Below are 20,031 nucleotides of genomic sequence, written 5' to 3'. Positions count from 1 at the left end.
GCCAACAGCAAATGCTCTTTATGTTTCAGTAACATTGCTGATAAAATAAGAAGAAGTTGTGTCCTTGTAGTTGTTTTAGCTTTAGCATAGCCCGCCCTGGGTGTTAATCCATTTCCATGTGAGTGATCAGCGATGGATCTATCCATCTATTTGGAGAAAACAGGATTTGCTCTTCTGTATCAGCAGCACTTGCAGTTGTCAAACGGTCAAGCCGGTGGAAACGGGTCAGACACTTGTTTTCTGCTAGAAAGCTCCAGATGCATTCCACTTTATTAGTCAGAATTCATCAAGTTATGGTCTCATTTATTTCTAGAAGAAAGAAAGAAAGACAGAAAGACGGGGACAGACGTGCTTTTGGATTTGCCAGCATGACAGAAGTGACTGAGCAGTATCGTCCTCAGTTCTTCCCAATATTTTCTAAATTCTTCTCAAAGTCGAAGCTCTTGGTGAGCGAGCTCTGTCACATCTTCCAGCTCAGTATGATCTCTTTACTGTAGTGCTACAACATGGCATGCTTCTTCCACTTCTTCCACATATGAACCAGCAGCAAATATTTGAATGCAAGCTTGAAAAATCCAAGCAAATAAAGAATGAAAGCTTTCCTGGGATATATTCTGGAAGCCGAGAGCAGCTGTGCTGCTTCTCTTTAGAAAAGAGCTGTTCTGTCCTCAGCACAGTCAAGCCAGCAATGAAGCCAAGCTGATGTCAGATGGAGGAACATTCATCACTGATCAATACAAAAGGCTGAAATTGTCACATGTCTGACAAGTAACTTTTACAAATCACTCCTTCACATCCAAATCTATGTGTCCAATCCAATGAAAGGGAATGATGTCTTTCTCTATTCCTGCTACATTGTCCCACATTTTTCCATCATGTCCAGAAAAGAAATTCACCCAAATGATTCAGAAAATATTGGACTAAAAATTCCACATATCAAGTCAGCTGGAAAGTCCAACATGTGATGGACTGGCGACCTGTCCAGGTGGACCTGCCTCTCGCCCAGTGCTTGCTGGGAGAGACTCCAGCTTCCCCGCCACCCTTAATGGGACCAAGCGCTTGGGAAAATCAACCAATGAATGGAAAGTGAAACATTTGGAGATGAAACAAGTTTGATGGAAAAATCTCCCAGAAATCCCATTTTAATGTGAAATATGCAGCTGAACATGTGAGGAAGAGGAAAAGCCCAAATCTAAACAGCATGAGCCAAACAAACATGTGAATGTTGGAAGAATGCACATTTAAAGACATGCATTTGGGGAGGGGGGTGCTGTTGTGTTCCTCATGCTTAGTGACACCCCCATTCTGTGGAGCAGGACGGGGAAAATGTTTGTGCCATCCATTTGTCATCTCTCAGTGTGGCTGAACACATTCTGTGTGACTGTTCCAACCTGGAGTCATTATTGATCCGGATCAGTGCAGACTAGATATTTATTGTGCACAATCACGCCTCACTTATTGACAGGAGCATCATTTTTATTGCTAGATGAGCGTTCATCTTCATCTCAACTCCACTCAAACCAGTGTGATTTCTAAAGGACTTGAACACAACGGCAGCTGCAACAAAGTGCTGAACAAAGAAGTAAAACATGGAGAAAGTGCAGAGTGAAAAGAGTGGAAAGTGAGTCCATGGCAGGAAGAAAAGGAATTCTTCTTCTTTCTTCTAGTTTTTCAGCCATTGCAGCCATCAGTCTTTATTGGGCCCTTGTCAGGGGGCCGGTGACATGCAGGGGCCTGGGGCCCCGCTACAGCTTTGTTCCGTTGGTCCCAGCTCTCTGCAGCTCTTCACTCGCTCCCCCGTGTGCTTCTGGGACTGTTCTTGTCATCATTGTGACCCCATGGGGTGAGATGCTGCGTGGAGGCCCAGATGGAGGGAGATTATCAGTGCTTTTCTAATAATTGCTCCCACAGCTGATTTCTTCACACCAAGCTGCTTACCTACTGCAGATTCCCTCTTCCCATCCAGCTGCAGGTCCACCACTGGCTTTCTGCTGTCCTTTGGCAGCTCTTTGCTCTTGGCCACAGTGGAGTTTGGAGTCTGACTGGTGGAGCTTGTGGACAGCTGTCTTTTATACTGGGAACCAGTTCAAACAGGTGCCATTAATCCAGGTAAGGAGTGGAGGAAGAGGAGCCTCTTAAAGAAGACGTTCCAGGTGTGTGAGAGGCAGAAATCTTGCTGCTTTGTAGGAGAACAAATCCTTATTTTCCAGAGGAATTTACCAATGAATTCCTTCCAAATCCTACAATGGGATTTCCTGGATTCTGTCTCTCATAGTTGAAGTGGAGCCATGATGAAGATTCCAGGCCTCTTCATGGTTTTCACTGGGAGAACTTGCACAGTTGTTGGCTGATGGAATCTTTTCCTGCTGTCTGAAGGAAAGACTAATTGCTGTTCTGATCAGATGGAATCAAGTGAAATGATGAAGTACAAGGGCTGCTTCCAGCTTGTCTGGAGCTGCGTCTGCTTCATGTATTGATCATATTGATACAAATGCCAGTGAATTGTGTCCATCCAGTGGCTTTTAGTGATCCCAGCTTAGCCGCCACAGGAAGGAAACTAAAGTCCAGACGTTTGTGGCTCAGATCATCATGCAGAGATCTTCCATGGATTTCAATGAAGATCCATTTCTAGAGGACATAAAGCATAGAAAGTGGGAACAAATTGATGCTCTGAATGATCCCAACATTGCAGTGAATCAGTGGAGAGAAATGCCAGAAAAGATGGCTGATAAACATGCAGCTAGAAAAAGCATGGAGAGAAAAGAAGATTTGCTCCGTGGCTTGATGATGAAATAAAAACCTGGATGATCCAGCAGGATGTGACAAAACGGGCGGCTGGAAAAAACTAGCGCTCACTTAGAAACAAGGCCGGTAAAATGCAGAAAGAGAAGAAAAAAAGCTGCTTCCAAAACAAATGACATGAAGTAAGGCATGATGGGAAGAAGCTCTGGCAGACCTTCAGTCATAGTTTGTGGAGGATTCCTGATAATATTCCCTCTTTCACTGAAGCAGAAGGAAGTTTCAAAGTAAAGCAGCCGACACTGCAGATTCTTTCCAGAAGGTTTTTATTGAGAAGGTAAAGAGCATTAGATCCAGTATGAAGGATTTCACTCTGAAAGGAAAGTGAACTGATTGAAAAACATCTTCTAGCAGATAGAAAGTGGAACGTCCCATTTGGGCCAATAGAAGTGGAAGAGGTGGAAAAGCTCCTGCAGACACTTCAAACTGATGAAGAGTCTGGACGGATGATCTTGATGGGAAATGAACTGGACGTATCGCGGATTCCATTTCTCAACCTGTGTGTCATATTTCCAAGCTCAGTTTGAAAGAAAGGATTTTTCCTCAGACATGGACAGAAGCTAAAGTTTTACTGGGACCTAAAAATAATCCCAAACCTTTCCAGGATCAAACTGCAGGCCCATCAGCATGATTCCAACTCGGAGGAAAGTTGTGGAAAAACTCTCCGGTTTCTCCTGATTTGCTGCTAAATAACCTGGGTTCCGAGCTGCAAGGCGCCTAGAAAGCGTCTCACTCAGCCTGGACAGCATCAACACAAAGGACTGAAGACTGCTTGTGTCAAAGTGATGAGAGGAAAATGGCTGCTAGCTTTTTATTTGACTCCTCTGACCAACAGCAGAGTTAAACTAAGTGCAGAAATGCTGCTTGAAGAGCCGAGTCTTCAGCTGGATCTTAAAAGTACATCAGGACTCTCAAGGATGTGAGGAAGCTTGGCCAAAAGTGTCCAGAAATCCCTTTGGTGTCCATTAGAGCTCAAGTCTTTGAAGGTGTGGATGGAGTTCATCTTCTGGTCACATTCATCCGGCTCTCCAACTCGTCCACATGAGTGGGCCAGAAAACTCCCGAGCCAATCAGAAGTCAGGAGCTGTTTGGAAAAAGGTGAATCCTAAAAGGGCCCTGCCATGATGTTCCAGCTCGGACTTGTTTTCTGACAAGTCTCTGCAGCCCAAAGCACAGAGATGCTAGCTCCTTCCAGAGCCCATAGGAAGAAGACATCCTGGCAGTTTGCAAGCGCTTTTATCACACCTGCTTCCACATCATCATCACTGGACATTTGGAGTCCCTTTCCATCATCTTTGACAGACATTTTGTCGTTTTTTAGCCTTCCTCTCAGCAACACATCATATGTTGACCTGATGGTTTACTAATGATGTCAGCACCTTTAAGCCTGCTGAGCTCCCATGCTATCTGACTGAACTTTCTAACCCTCCGCTCTTACAAAGTCAGCATGAAGAAATGGAAGAAGTGGCTTCTTAACAGAGTAAAACAAATTCTGCAAGCCAACACAATATAACTCATTAACTATCAACACATGTAGCTCACATAGTAATCAATTACTGAAACCGGAGCTTCTTTGTTTTTTTTTCCTTTTTGTCACTCACTTGTCCTGCTAGTTCCATATGAGAAATGTATTGCTTCGCGCAGCTGTTCAATTTAATTCAATTCAATTCAATTCAATTCAATTCAATTCAATTCAATTCAATTCAATTCAATTCAACTCAATTCAATTAAATTAAATTTAATTCAACTTTATTTATATAACGTCAATTCACAGCAATGCCATCTCAAGACGCTTTACAGACAAAGAAAACATAATGAAGCCAATTCATAACAGCCTATATAAGGAAACCAACAGATTGAGTTGAGTCCAACTCAATCTCCCATCCTGAGCAAGCACACTGGCGACAGTAGGAAGGAAAAAAGTCCCTTTTAACAGGAAGGAAACCTCTGGCAGCCACAGGGAGAGTGTACAGACTTCTAATCCTGGATATGAATTTAAACCAAATCTAAAACACTAGAAATTTAAAAAGATCATCCCACTCCACCTGATTAAAGGCTTTCTCAGCATAAAGTAAAATTATAATCTCTCCATTAATGTGGGTGGATGGAGATGGGCAGTATAGAGTATTACACAGGCGTCTAACAGTGAAAAAAGAACAGAGACCTTTTATAAATCCTGTCTGACTGGGGGAAATGGTTGTTGGTATTACCTTCTCAACAACGTGCCAACAATAGCAACAATTTTAGCATCAATGTCGAGGAGAGAAACAGGGTGATGTAAGCTACAGCCAACCAGGACAGATATAACTGCTTCACGCATGGACAGTGGCATGGCATTGAAGGCCAAAGACTCCTCAAACACTGACAGTCGTATAAAGGAAAGTAGTTTTCATTTTTTGTTTGGATTGCTGATGTTATTTCTGTAACTAAAGTGTTGGGGGGGGACGGTTAGTGGGTAACATCTTTTCAGGAACATCTGGGCTTATTTCAGCAGGACAACATGAAGCCACATCCTGCAGATGTTCCAGCTGCTTCACAGTAAAAGATTGGGGTCCTGGACTGTCCGGCCTGCAGTCCAGACCTCTCCCTGTGAAAATGTGGCGCATTATGAAGCCCAGAATTCCTGAACAGAGAGCCGGACTGTTGAGCAGCTGAAGTTGGACATCAAGCCAGAATGAGAAGGAATTCCACCAACAAAGCTTCAACAATCAGTGTGGTCAGTTCCCAGATGCTGACTGAGTTTTAAAAGGAAAGGTGATGTAACACAGAGGTAAACATGATCCTGCTGCAGCTTTACTGGGTCCTGTTGCTGCAGGAAATTCCACATGACTCAATATTAGTAAAATGTTGATCAGTTTGAACATTAACATCTGGACTTTGTCGTGTTTTCAGTAGAATAAAACTTTAAAGGGATATAAAACCATTATATTCTGTGTTTATGTTTTAAGGTCTGAAGTTCATCAGAACTGAGGTTGTACCTGATACGATGAGTTGAAACTTCTGAGACAATAAATAGACATAAAGTTGATTATTAACTGTGATTCAGTTGCTGTTTTATGCTGATATCACTGCTGTTATCAAGGGATTTTTCCTTCCTCAGAACTGAGGAATAAACTGTGTGATGAACGCTGGTAACGTCTGCCAGACTGTTTATGACAAGTCGTTTCCAGCTGAGGGGTCTCCATGAGGATAAAACTGATGCCCAAACAAGGATGTGGATGTTGGGATTCTGGTTGCTACTGGTTTTCTGCTGCTGGGATAGTGGTGGTGCTGGTTGGAGGTTCCACTCAGCTGGTGTTAATGGTAGACGCCGTTCAGCTGCTGCTGATTGGCTCAGCCTACTGAAGAGCCAATCAGCAGTTGGCAGATGGTTGTCTTATCCAGGTGAAGGACTCCATGTCCAGTCAGAAAGAAGATCTGGTTGTTTGGTCTGCTGCACTGCCGACACCTCCGTTTGTTGGGACGCCTCTGAGGACTTTGGACTCTTTCTGTCCTGCTGTCTGGTCCGTCCTGCTTCCTGCCTGATTACCTGCAAACCTTAACAGAGGACTCTGGACTCTGGACTCTCCATGTGCCAAACTGGTTTGAGAGACCAGAACCAGAACTAAAGGCTTCCAGAGCTCCAGTTCCAGGTCCAGGATCAGTTTTCTGTCTCTTGGTGGAAACCTCCAGCAGTGCTGAACAGTTCAGCTCCAACAGGACCGTGAATTCCTCCATCTGAAGGTAAAACTGAAGACTTTCACCTGCTTTCATTGATCAGACTGAGGTTCCAGAATAATCCAGAACCACAGGGAGGACAGGAGGTCCAGCAGAACCACAGGTAGGACAGGAGGTCCAGCAGAACCGCAGGGAGGACAGGAGGTCCAGCAGAACCGCAGGGAGGGCAGGAGGTCCAGCAGAACCGCAGGGAGGACAGGAGGTCCAGCAGAACCGCAGGGAGGACAGGAGGTCCAGCAGAACCGCAGGGAGGACAGGAGGTCCAGCAGAACCGCAGGGAGGACAGGAGGTCCAGCAGAACCGCAGGGAGGACAGGAGGTCCAGCAGAACCGCAGGCAGGACAGGAGGTCCAGCAGAACCGCAGGGAGGACAGGAGGTCCAGCAGAACCGCAGGGAGGACAGGAGGTCCAGCAGAACCGCAGGGAGGACAGGAGGTCAAGCAGAACCACAGGGAGGACAGGGGGTCCAGCAGAACCACAGGGAGGACAGGAGGTCCAGCAGAACCACAGGGAGGACAGGGGGTCCAGCAGAACCACAGGGAGGACAGGAGGTCCAGCAGAACCACAGGGAGGGCAGGAGGTCCAGCAGAACCACAGGGAGGGCAGGAGGTCCAGCAGAACCGCAGGGAGGACAGGAGGTCCAGCAGAACCACAGGGAGGACAGGAGGTCCAGCAGGGAGGACAGGAGGTCCAGCAGGGAGGACAGGAGGTCCAGCAGAACCGCAGGGAGGACAGGAGGTCCAGCAGAACCGCAGGGAGGACAGGAGGTCCAGCAGAACCGCAGGGAGGACAGGGGGTCCAGCAGAACCGCAGGGAGGACAGGGGGTCCAGCAGAACCGCAGGGAGGACAGGAGGTCCAGCAGAACCGCAGGGAGGACAGGGGGTCGAACAGAACCGCAGGGAGGACAGGGGGTCCAGCAGAACCGCAGGGAGGACAGGAGGTCCAGCAGAACCGCAGGGAGGACAGGAGGTCCAGCAGAACCGCAGGGAGGACAGGAGGTCCAGCAGAACCGCAGGGAGGACAGGAGGTCCAGCAGAACCGCAGGGAGGACAGGGGGTCGAACAGAACCGCAGGGAGGACAGGGGGTCCAGCAGAACCACAGGGGGTCCAGCAGAACCACAGGGAGGACAGGAGGTCCAGCAGGGAGGACAGGGGGTCCAGCAGAACCACAGGGGGTCCAGCAGAACCACAGGGGGTCCAGCAGAACCACAGGGAGGACAGGAGGTCCAGCAGGGAGGACAGGAGGTCCAGCAGGGAGGACAGGAGGTCCAGCAGAACCGCAGGGAGGACAGGAGGTCCAGCAGAACCGCAGGGAGGGCAGGAGGTCCAGCAGAACCGCAGGGAGGGCAGGAGGTCCAGCAGAACCGCAGGGAGGGCAGGAGGTCCAGCAGAACCGCAGGGAGGGCAGGAGGTCCAGCAGAACCGCAGGGAGGGCAGGAGGTCCAGCAGAACCGCAGGGAGGACAGGAGGTCCAGCAGAACCGCAGGGAGGACAGGAGGTCCAGCAGAACCACAGGGAGGGCAGGAGGTCCAGCAGAACCACAGGGAGGACAGGAGGTCCAGCAGGGAGGACAGGAGGTCCAGCAGGGAGGACAGGAGGTCCAGCAGAACCACAGGGAGGACAGGAGGGAACAAAGACCAGAAGAATCAGAGAGAAGCAGGAAGTCCAGAAAAACAAGTGGATCAACAGCAGCAAAGTAAATGTGAGAAGCTGAAAAGTCGGTCATGTCAGAATCTTCCTATAATGTCTGATTATGTGGAAAAGATGAAGAGTTTATCTGAACGTTTGGAATCCGGCTTTCCTACATGCAGGTACAGGTAGAGACACATTTCCTCCTGAAGTCTCCGTTCAGACTAAACCTCTGACAATATTTTACACTTGGCATCAGATATCGACTGGTTCTGCTTCAAAGTAGGAATTTCTTCTTCTATGGAGGAGTAAGAGCCTCCTTATTAAAATATGTCATGAAATAATCACTTAAATGTCTCATTAATTCATTAAAATAGGAATTAAACACATAAATGTCTCAAACTGTTTAAAATACATTCATCTTATGAAAAAAACTTCATAATTATTTTGCTATTTTATAGTTTCATGTTCTGGTGTTCAGTTCATCATGAATTCATTTTATCTGTCAGTCCATCAAAGTGGGCGGGGCTAGCACTAATCTAGTCCAATCAGAAGCTTTGGTAGAGACGTGGAGAGAAACATGGAGGATGTGCATTATGGAGAGGAGACAGACAGACGGACCAGGTCTCTATACTGGTCACATATGCCAGCATCAAACTGTTGAGTGGACTCTGTGTGTGTGTGTGTGTGTGTGTGTGTGTATTGGAAGTGTGCTTCGTCTGCATTTCTCTAGTATGTGAAGTTTCTGAAGTATTTCATTTGCCACACTGGACCAGATGACTGAACAGTAATGCAAGTTGGAAAAGATGAATGATGGGTAAAAATGTTGCTTTTCTTCTAAGTGCTGTTATTATTCCTTCCTTTCTCTCTGTAATTTATCATCATGTTTGTTCCACCTTCATCTGGAATCTATAATAATAGCAAGAAGTTTGGTTCCTTGTACTTGTTCGATGGCGATGTGGTTTATTTTCAGGTTTAGTTTTGGATTCAAGCTGATTGAATGTTTTCAGCTGATGATCATCTTTTGGTTTTTGTTGTGTTAAGAACTGGTTGATTTTCTCCAACTCACTGAGTCACAACATTCACCACATTATTTATGACTCTGTTCACTTCAATAATAATAATAATAATAATAATAAAGCAAGTCTATAAATGTATGGCTGTATTTTGAGGCGATGTGGTGTGAAAATGCTCCCAAACTGCTGCGGAGCTTTGCTTTGTAGGTGATTCTCCTCTCTAGGCAGTGCTGTCAGTCAGTCTCCTGCAGGCATTGATCCTGCACGTTGCTTCTGATCACGCAGGACACTTCCGCTTTTTCCCGACACATTTGCAGTGACTCAGATTGCTCCCCGAGGCATCACATGACTTCAGAGAAACTGGAACTCCTTGCTTTTTGGTCATGTGATTATTTTAAAAAAGCAGTCTGGACCTGGAAGCGGGCTCCATTTGGCCACGCCCCCTTTGCTTGATGCAGGTTTCAGACGTGACATGACGAGTTAAAGCTCCCCTCTGCATCTCAGGTGAATGTTTCCAGAGTTTTCCAGCTTTCCAGGGGAGCCGGGCTGTCTGTAGACCCCCTCAGGTTCCTGCTGAACTGAGTCACATGTGCAGTTTAACGGCAACACTGCTGACAGAAACACACCCATCTGCTGTTTGGCTCCACAACCTCTTCATTTTACACACCTGCATTTTAAACACACACCTTGAACCTTGGAGTTCAACAAATCTTCTCTTTTATACGGGATTTTTCTTGAAACCACGCCTGTGTCTGCTTCGCCCTGAGCAGTAAACAGCGTGACCTTCGTCAGGACTCAGCTGCTGTTAGATTGTAGAGAGAAGAGCTGACAGAGTTCAACACCTGCAGTGGAAACAAGACAGAAAGTCCAGCAGCGACTCATCTAAACTGACTGAACCACAACCACTGTTGAAGCTGGATTTCATTTGTTTTGTTTGATTCAAACTTTATTCTTTCAGTTTGCAGAAGATTATCGATGAATCATCTCTTCTTCTTTAAGTCGAGCTGCTGCAGGAAGATCTCAGTGTGTGCAGCTGTGATGGAGTGTGTGAAAACCATGAAGACGAGGGCTGACTAACAGGAAGTAGTTTACCGGATCAGAACCTACAGGGTGTGATTCTGCTGCTCCTTCAGTCAGACTTTCCATCCAAACTACAATCACTTCAAACCAATCAGCTGAACCTGCTGGTGTGTGTTGTGTTGCCTCCCTGGAGACCCGGAGTGGACCACGTCTGCTACACACACATCCTCTCCTGGTTTCTGTTCTCGGGCTTCCAATAAACAATCAGGCTGATGCTGATCACACTGTGTATGCTGGTCTGCAGCGCCATCTGCTGTCCTGATGGAAGTCCTGCAGCTGAAGGCAGCTTCCTCTTCCTCACTGCATCCATCTGACTCTGATATGAAGCAGAAACTCTGAGCCAATCAGAGGAGGAGATGATGGAGAGGAGGGCTTCAGCTGAATGATGTGTGTTTCCTCTGCAGGTGGAGGTAGAAAGTGTGTGTGAGCCGATGTGTGTTTCCTCTGCAGGTGGAGGTAGAAAGTGTGTGTGAGCCGATGTGTGTTTCCTCTGCAGGTGGAGGTAGAAAGTGTGTGTGAGCCGATGTGTGTTTCCTCTGCAGGTGGAGGTAGAAAGTGTGTGTGAGCCGATGTGTGTTTCCTCTGCAGGTGGAGGTAGAAAGTGTGTGTGTGAGCCGATGTGTGTTTCCTCTGCAGGTGGAGGTAGAAAGTGTGTGTGTGAGCCGATGTGTGTTTCCTCTGCAGGTGGAGGTAGAAAGTGTGTGTGTGAGCCGATGTGTGTTTCCTCTGCAGGTGGAGGTAGAAAGTGTGTGTGTGAGCCGATGTGTGTTTCCTCTGCAGGTGGAGGTAGAAAGTGTGTGTGTGAGCCGATGTGTGTTTCCTCTGCAGGTGGAGGTAGAAAGTGTGTGTGTGAGCCGATGTGTGTTTCCTCTGCAGGTGGAGGTAGAAAGTGTGTGTGAGCCGATGTGTGTTTCCTCTGCAGGTGGAGGTAGAAAGTGTGTGTGAGCCGATGTGTGTTTCCTCTGCAGGTGGAGGTAGAAAGTGTGTGTGAGCCGATGTGTGTTTCCTCTGCAGGTGGAGGTAGAAAGTGTGTGTGAGCCGATGTGTGTTTCCTCTGCAGGTGGAGGTAGAAAGTGTGTGTGAGCCGATGTGTGTTTCCTCTGCAGGTGGAGGTAGAAAGTGTGTGTGTGAGCCGATGTGTGTTTCCTCTGCAGGTGGAGGTAGAAAGTGTGTGTGTGAGCCGATGTGTGTTTCCTCTGCAGGTGGAGGTAGAAAGTGTGTGTGAGCCAATGTGTGTTTCCTCTGCAGGTGGAGGTAGAAAGTGTGTGTGAGCCAATGTGTGTTTCCTCTGCAGGTGGAGGTAGAAAGTGTGTGTGAGCCAATGTGTGTTTCCTCTGCAGGTGGAGGTAGAAAGTGTGTGTGAGCCAATGTGTGTTTCCTCTGCAGGTGGAGGTAGAAAGTGTGTGTGAGCCAATGTGTGTTTCCTCTGCAGGTGGAGGTAGAAAGTGTGTGTGAGCCAATGTGTGTTTCCTCTGCAGGTGGAGGTAGAAAGTGTGTGTGAGCCAATGTGTGTTTCCTCTGCAGGTGGAGGTAGAAAGTGTGTGTGAGCCGATGTGAATCCAGCATCATGGATCAGGACAGAGAGGAGGGAGTCCCTCCCTCTAAAACCACTCAGAGGTCAGATATCCATCTCTAACTCTCCATGACTCTTCTCAGAAATCACAAAAACTCACATCAGCAAACATCTGGATTCACAGGAACCAGCCTGGACCTGGACCTAAAGCCAGACCTGGACCTGGACCTGGACCTAAAGCCAGACCTGCACCTGGACCTGGACCTGGACCTGAGCCCAGCTGTGTGTCCATGAAGAGCGACCGGTCGATGGATAAACCTATTGGTTTCAGCTCAGACCAGCAGTGAGTATCAGAGTCCAGTGGAGGTTCTGGATCAGGTTCCAGATGAAAACCAGTTTCTGTTGAATCATTTCTGGACGTCTGAGACGAATCTGCAGCATCATGTTTGTCATGTGATGGATCTGATTTGTCCTCCAGAGTCTTCATCAAACTAAATGTTCAATTTCAGGATTCAGCTGTGAAACCATGAAACCATCTTTATTCACAGGAATCAACCTGGACCAGGACCAGAACCTAGACCTGGATCAGGACCTGGATCAGCACCCAGCTGTTTGTCCTTTAAGAGCAACAACTCGAAGGGTCATCCTCTTAATTTTAAATCGGATCCAGAGAGGTGAGCTGTGTGTAAATGTTGCATCAGTTTGGTTTTATTCCAGCTTGTGTTTCACATCAATAATACCAGAGTATTATTCCGGATATATGGATCTATATATTAGTCCGGATATCTTCAGTATTTCCAGGTGAAATATCCAGATAAAGCTCTTATAATAAGCAGTTTTATGGGATGTTTCCTGTGAGCTGAGAATAAGCAGGAAGACTCTGTCTCAGTGCAGGAAACAGCATCTCCAGAATTCAGCTTTCTCATCTGTGGAACGTAGAAGCAAACGTCAGTTTTTCCTCCTCACATTCTGGACCTTTCCACAAGTTCTGCACATTCCCTGAAGCTCACTTACTAAGTGACCTGCAGTCACAACAAAGCAAACTTTTACTTGGTGAAAAACTCCAACATCAAACACATTTCTACTGGGAGCTGCCCAGTCTAACCAGTCTCATCCAAGCACATCCTGGCTGTGGCTGCCTTGCTCCAGGGCACCTCAGCACAGAGAGCACATCTCTCTGATACTGATTCCATCTTCCAGACCTGTAGTGTGCAGAAACAAAGCAAAACTAGAGCGTAGGGGTCTGGACCAAGAAGGCCACCGTATCTCTACAGGACTGCTTTGAGAGCACAGACTGGGAGGTTTTCTCTCAAGGATCTGGCTTGGAGGAGCACACCTCTGCTGCTTTGGATGACATCAGCTTTTCCACAGTGGAGCTACTGCCCACTAAAACAGTCCAGATCTTCCCAAAGCAGAAAGCTGCTTTAATGAGAGTGGGAGCTTCATGATGAAGGTGAGAGAGGCTGCTTGTAGGCCAGGAGATATGCTGACCTTTATGACCTCCCAGAAGAGCCTGGCAAAGAGTGTCAGAGAGGCAAAAGGCAGGTACAGGCAGCGGACTGAGGGGGACTTTGGAAACAAGGACCCCCGGGGCATGTGGAAGGGCATCAAACCCTTCATGACTGGAAGGACAACACCAACCTGGCCAGGTATGAGAGGGACCTTCCTGACACACTTCATGCTTTGGATGTTCTGATAAACAGCATTATGGGATGGAAATGGTGGGAGCTTCCACTCCAAACAGGACAAACAGTCATTTGTCCTTCAGAAGCATCAGGTGAGATCCACACTAAGGATTAACATCAATAAAGCAACTGGACCAGATGGACTTTCAGGCTGTGTGCTGAAAACCTGTGCTGACCAGCTAGCGGGGGTCTTTACCTCCATCTTTAACCTCTCCCTGCAACAAGCTGCACTTCCCTCCTGCTTCATATCCACCACCATTATTCCTGTGTCTAAACAGCCCTCCATCACATGCCTTCATGATGATTGTCCTGTTGGCCTCATCCTGCTCATTATGAAACGCTTTGAGAGGCTCATACTGGCTCACATCAACAGCAGCATCCCTGCAGACCTGGACAGTCCTCAGTTTGCATACAGAGCAAACAGATCTACAGAGGATGCATCTCCATCACACTCCACACAGCCCAGAAGCACCTGGACCAGCAGACAGCTACATCAGGATGCTCTTTGTGGATTCCAGCTCCGCCTCCAAGACTGTAATCTCCCATAAACTGCTCCAGAAACTCATCAGCCTTGGTCTCCTCACCTCACTCTGCATATGGATCATGGACTTCCTCACCAACAGGCCACAGGGGTGTGTTCTGGGTCTGGCCCTCTTCATCCAGGACTTGAAGCCCTCCATCCATTCCTCCAACACCATAGTAAAGTCTGCAGATGATAGCACAGTGGTTGGAGGCATCAGCAACAACGATGAGACCTCCTACAGCAGGAGGTCCAGCACCTGGTCGAGTGGTGTGCAGACAACAATCTGGCTCTCAACACGACCAGAACCAAAGAGCTTCTTGTGGATTTTAGAAGGACCAGTAGGACCATTCAGCACCCACTGTTCATCAAGGGAGAGGAGCTGGAAAGACCTGAATCTGTTCAGTTTCTTGGGAGCCACATAAGCAAAGACCTAACATGGTGGATTAACAGCTCCCATCTGGTGCAGAGAGCTCAGCAAAGACTCTTCTTCCTGAGGAAGCTGAAGCAAGCCGGTCTAGCAGCTCATCTCCTCACCAACAACAGAAAGCATCCTTTGTCAGGGCTGTACTGTGTGCTATGCAAGCTGCACGCCACAAAACAGATCTGTCCCGTGTGGTGAAGGCAGCACAGAGGATCATAGGAGCTGCACTCTGACCACAGAGGACGGCATGGTCCATCTTCAGAGACAAGACCCACCCTGCACACACTCACTTTGTTCCCCTTCCATCAAGGAAAAGATTTAGACATTTAAAACCCACAACCTCCAGATTGGCAAACAGCTTTTCCCCACAGAGCTGTTTCCTCCATCAAGCCTCTCCCCCCTCACTCCCCCACTCTCCCTCTTCATCCTCACTGAACTGCCAACATCATACTTGATCTGCTCCGTCTTCCTCTGGCCCACCTCAGCTTTTATTCCTCTCTTTTATTCTGATTTTCATTCTTCTGTTGCTGTGTTTTACATTTAATGTCCATTTCATTCAATATGCATGTTGCTGTTTTTATTGCCGAGTGCCAACAAAATGCTGTTGCCATGGTGACGTTGATGCAATGACAATAAAGGTCCTGATGTCCTTACAGAGTGGAGCAGCAGAGCTCAGAGCTTCCCAGTGGTCAGTCTGCCCAGCAGCATCAGACACAGCTGGACTCCATATTTCTGGTGTGTACATGTACAACAACTACTTCTCCATCTCTTCTGTTCACACTCATCTCCACGCTGCACTTTGTAGACCAGTGGATTGTCAGCGTGTCCAACATGGATCTGATGTTTGGCTCCATGCTTTCAGTCTGACTGTGTCCTTCATGTGGTTTTCTCTTCCAGCTGCTGGAGGACAACATCATCACTTTTGTGAAGAAGGAGCTGAAGAAGATCCAGAAGCTTCTGAGTCCAGATTACCCAGAATGCTCAGTGTTGGAGGGTGAGGATGAAGAGCAGAGGAAGAGCAGCAGAGAGGCATTAGTGAAGATCACAGTGGACTTCCTGAGGAGAATGAAGCAGGAGGAGCTGGCTGAGCGTCTGCAGAGCAGTAAGAGGATTTCTCTAAAGATTGAAGCTGCTGATAAATGAAACATTTACTGACGTCTCAACACGTGGAACATCACATGTTCACATCCTCCTTCTTCAGAGGCTTGAAATCTTTACTGACTCGTCTGATTTCTGCTTTTCATTCAGAACTTCTGGCTTCAGTTTGTGGCCGGAAACTAAAATCTTCTCTGAAGAAGAAGTTCCAGTGTGTGTTTGAGGGGATCGCTAAAGCAGGAAAGCAAACCCTTCTGAATGAGATCTACACAGAGCTCTACATCACAGAGGGAGGGGCTGCAGAGGTCAATGATGAACATGAGGTCAGACAGATTGAAGCAGCATCCAGGAAAGCAGACAGACCAGAAACAACCATCAGACTAGAAGACATCTTTAAACTCCCACCTGGAAGAGATGAACCAATCAGAACAGTGATGACAAAGGGAGTGGCTGGCATCGGGAAAACTGTCTTAACACAGAAGTTCACTCTGGACTGGGCTGAAGACAAAGCCAACCAGGACATCCAGTTGACATTTCCACTGACTTTCAGAGAGCTGAATGTGCTGAAAGAGAGAAAGTTCAGCTTGGTGGGACTTGTTCATCACTTCTTTACTGAAACTAAAGAAGCAGGAATCTGCAGCTTTGAAGACTTCCAGGTCGTCTTCATCTTTGACGGTCTGGATGAGTGTCGACTTCCTCTGGACTTCCACAACAATGAGATCCTGACTGATGTTACAGAGTCCACCTCAGTGGATGTGCTGCTGACTAACCTCATCAGGGGGAAACTGCTTCCATCTGCTCGCCTCTGGATAACCACACGACCTGCAGCAGCCAATCAGATCCCTCCTGACTGTGTTGGCATGGCGACAGAGGTCAGAGGGTTCACTGACCCACAGAAGGAGGAGTACTTCAGGAAGAGGTTCAGAGATGAGGAGCAGGCCAGCAGGATCATCTCCCACATGAAGACATCACGAAGCCTCCACATCATGTGCCACATCCCGGTCTTCTGCTGGATACTGTGGTGGAAAATACTCTGGTCTTGAGAAGTTGTAATACATTTATGAGTCAACTGTCTTCTTACAATGAACATTTTATTATAAACTAATACAAGCACACGCTGGAGCTTGGAGAGAGAACTCTCTCTCCAGATGCTGAAGTAACACCCGATTATAAACCATGCTTAACTCCTCCTAGTTGCTGAGCACACCATATGAAACAATCATTATCTCTTATTTAAGACTAAACTGAACTCACTAAGCATCAATCACTCACTATATTACTTTATTACCTTTAACCTCTAACCTTTAGACAACTGGTCAACCAAGCAGTTGACAAAAACAGATGCCCTGCAGGAAACTCTTCCTGTCTCAGACTTTGTCTGCACATTCCAGACAAGGATCATATGACTTAAAGAAAGCTTTGTGCATAGATACAAAACACAGCAGGATCACAGCAAATCAATGCATATATGTCTAATACTTAATTCAAACCAAACTCATAACAATTTTCCCCAACACTCTCCCTCCTCTTGGTCCTACAGGACCAACAATAAGAAGAGAAATTGTTATCAGAACGCAAAAGTACATACAGAAGACAACATTCTCAAAACATCAGGAGCCTCATGCCTGTCGGGTTTTAAAAGAATCTTTCAGAAATTACAATAGTGAGGAGCCATTCACTTCAGCTTCACACTGATCTTGCTTGAGAGCGAAGGCTGGTCTTCAGGTGTGAGAGTAGACTATCTCACTTACCCACGCAACCACAGGGATTATTCTGCCCTTTGTTGGGTGGTGCGTTATTCTTCTGTAATTTCAGACTGAAGAGCTTCAGGAGGTTCAAGCAATCTGTAGTGCCAAGCAGCTCACTCTGCGACCTTTACCGCTGTCTGGGTCGTCAGGAAAACCTGAAATGGCCTAAACCATCGATGTTGGTTCCAGCGCTGATGTTTAAAGCTTCTTATCAGGACAAAATCTCGAGGCTGAAGTGAATAGAGCTGCGTAGATGCTGATTCATGAAGGGCAGCTTTCACCTGTGTGCAAATGCCTGAAAAGGGTTCTTATGAGGTTAGGACAGTATGTTAAAACATTACTTTCACACAGAGCTGTGTCTGGACAGGCAGTCTTGGAAGGAACCATGCCCACTTGGGTGAGGGTCCTGCAAAAAGAATCACAAAAAAGCCCATGTTTCCATGTTACGCATGCGCATGTACATCAGAACCAGAAAAAGTACTTTTGGTCCAAGGAAGACCTGAAAAGAGAGCCAGAAGGAAATTTCCCCGTCTGCAACCTGTGGGAGGAAAACATTCAGGAAAATGGCATCCAGAAAGTCATTCATAAGAGAGCGCCAAAACATGGACTTGTTTTCAGCTAAAGAGTAAGCTCAAGTAACGAGAACTGAGACGGGAGAGCTGCAGCCTCCACCGCGTCACAGTCAGAGCAAACAGCATCAAAAGGAAAATCAAGTCAGGGTCAACTAGAGGTCGGTCAGGGGCCAGGCCTGGGGGGTGCAGAGGATAGTCAGTTTCAGCTAAACAGTCATGGAGTAAAACATGAACAATACAAAGCAACAGTTAGGGCCACTCATTTATCTGGTAGGTAATCATTCAAAGTAACCAAATTCATTTAATTACTTATTGCAAAGTTCCTATCAGGTCGTCTCATCTTAACCAACAACCAGAAAAAATCCTCTAGTACTGCATAGCAGAACATGTGTCAAACTGGACTCCCAGCAGTCTGACCAACACTTATCCATGCTGGAAATTTCCTTTCTGATTTACTGCTCGTGTTGTTTATGTCATGTCTGCTAAATGACAGAAGCAGAACCACACTGAAGAATCTCTGCATATATTAAATAAAGCTCATTCAGAACTGTTGATTTAATCAGTAATGTAGTCTAGTTAATCTCATGGTTTACTCTGATTTGTCTCTCTTAGACTCCAACAGACCCATTCAGGAGCAACACACACAAAACTGAGATCATAATAAGACTGGCTTTCTATTCCAAATATATTGTAAACATAAGCATAAGCATAAAGCAACAAGATGTAAACCCATCTTTAACAGCTGGACTTCAGGTACTGAACAGCCAGAGACCTTCAGGTCATAATAAAGCTGTTTGTTTTCTATCTACATTTGAACTTAAGCAGCATTTAGAAACAAACTTCTAATACTGATGGCAAAACTGTCCACATCCACAACAACACGACACACGCATGTACGTGCACACACTCACAGCAGCACTTCTTCCTTAATGATTTTAATGCAAACGTGTGTAACAGAAAAGGCCAAGGCTAACGGTTTAGCATAGTTAGCTTAACTTTGGAAGTATCAATACTGTTCAAATAATCTGCCTCATATTCATGTTAATTTTGAGGACATACAGGGCTTAAATGACTTGTTTGTTTACATATTAAGCGTGTTAACTAAGAGACTGGTCTGTTTACTGGCAGCCATCGCAAGAGTTGGTTCTACTCTTTAAACAAAAATCATCTGATGTGTATTTTAACCACTGAGCATATCTGCTTTAATTCAAAATAATGAATTCAGATTAGGGATAAAACACCAGCTGTCAGCAAATAAAACACGGAGATTGTTGTACTTGTGTTGCATTCACTGAAGTCGGGAAATTACAAAACTACCTTCTTATTTAATGTCATATAGCGGCTTATTTTTTCTCTTTTGACATCTATTCTGTCTCAAACATTAAAAACTTAGTATTCATCACTTTTTTTTTTTTTTTTTTATAAGGCACAGCGTGCCAGAAGTTGACTTGTCTGTATAAACTGTTCAGCTTCCCTGCAGCAGAGCAGAGATGTCTGTGTCATTGTTCACTTGCAGAAGTCTGCAGGAGTGCAAAATTTTATGCATGCTCATAAATGTGGTATAAAGCTAAGCAGAAACAGTGAGTAAATGTTTGGTTGTAGGGCCTCATTCCTTGGCCTGGTCTTGTGGATAATCATTCAGCTCGTATCACTCGATCTGCTCAGGAGTCAGACGCGCCACAGCCACCATGCTCTCCTCCAATCAGCATACAATCAGAAATTCATGCCAGGAAGTGCCCGACACATGTTCATCAAAGCTTCCTGGTAGATAAATCAGATTCATATGTGTAATTAATTAAGAGTAACATGTAAAGGATCAGAAAGTAGGCAAAAGTTCAAGGAAGGAGATCCAGGTTTTCCACAGAGAACTGAGTGAACCGAACAGTCTTTCTGACAGAATCAGGGTGCAGCTTATTCCAGAAAACATCATCTGATTCTGTAGTCGGGGTGGGATTTGTGCTGCCTGCCGGCCACATTCGTTAGTCTTTTACTTCCAGAAAATTCCACAACTGAAACACAGTCTGAGGACAAGGAGGATCCATCACCTCCAGAGGTCAAAGGTGAAAATCCAGCTCACATGTCCACCATAGGAGCCATATCCACACTGTTCACAGTCACAACCAACAGGGCTCTGCCAGACCCTCTGGTTCTGGGATCTCCAGGCCATCAGCAGCGGCCGGGTCCATGCAGCCACATCTGCATATCAGGTTCTGCTCCAGGACTCAGAGCTGAC

The 20,031-nt window shown here is 46.4% G+C and overlaps 1 protein-coding gene across 1 annotated transcript in view; it reads left to right on the top strand.

The window, feature by feature from the left end:
- Positions 1-368: 368 nt before the first annotated feature.
- Positions 369-20,031, top strand: part of LOC306765673 (NACHT, LRR and PYD domains-containing protein 3-like) — a gene marked incomplete at both ends in the record, with an annotated part of 101,243 nt that continues 81,580 nt past the window's right edge. Inside the window, 9 exons of the mRNA XM_079253157.1 lie at positions 369-446; positions 11,898-12,097; positions 13,150-13,403; positions 13,458-13,531; positions 13,619-13,842; positions 13,958-14,209; positions 15,040-15,118; positions 15,281-15,485; positions 15,632-16,496. Of these exons, the coding sequence (XP_079109283.1) occupies positions 369-446; positions 11,898-12,097; positions 13,150-13,403; positions 13,458-13,531; positions 13,619-13,842; positions 13,958-14,209; positions 15,040-15,118; positions 15,281-15,485; positions 15,632-16,496 (2,231 nt within the window). The remainder of the gene's footprint in view (positions 447-11,897; positions 12,098-13,149; positions 13,404-13,457; positions 13,532-13,618; positions 13,843-13,957; positions 14,210-15,039; positions 15,119-15,280; positions 15,486-15,631; positions 16,497-20,031) is intronic.

This window comes from Telmatherina bonti (assembly GCF_933228915.1).
Source record: "Telmatherina bonti genome assembly, chromosome: 14".
Lineage (NCBI taxonomy): Eukaryota > Metazoa > Chordata > Actinopteri > Atheriniformes > Telmatherinidae > Telmatherina > Telmatherina bonti.
The sequence above is the reverse complement of the archived record's forward strand: the minus strand, read 5'-3'. Positions and strand labels throughout refer to the sequence as shown.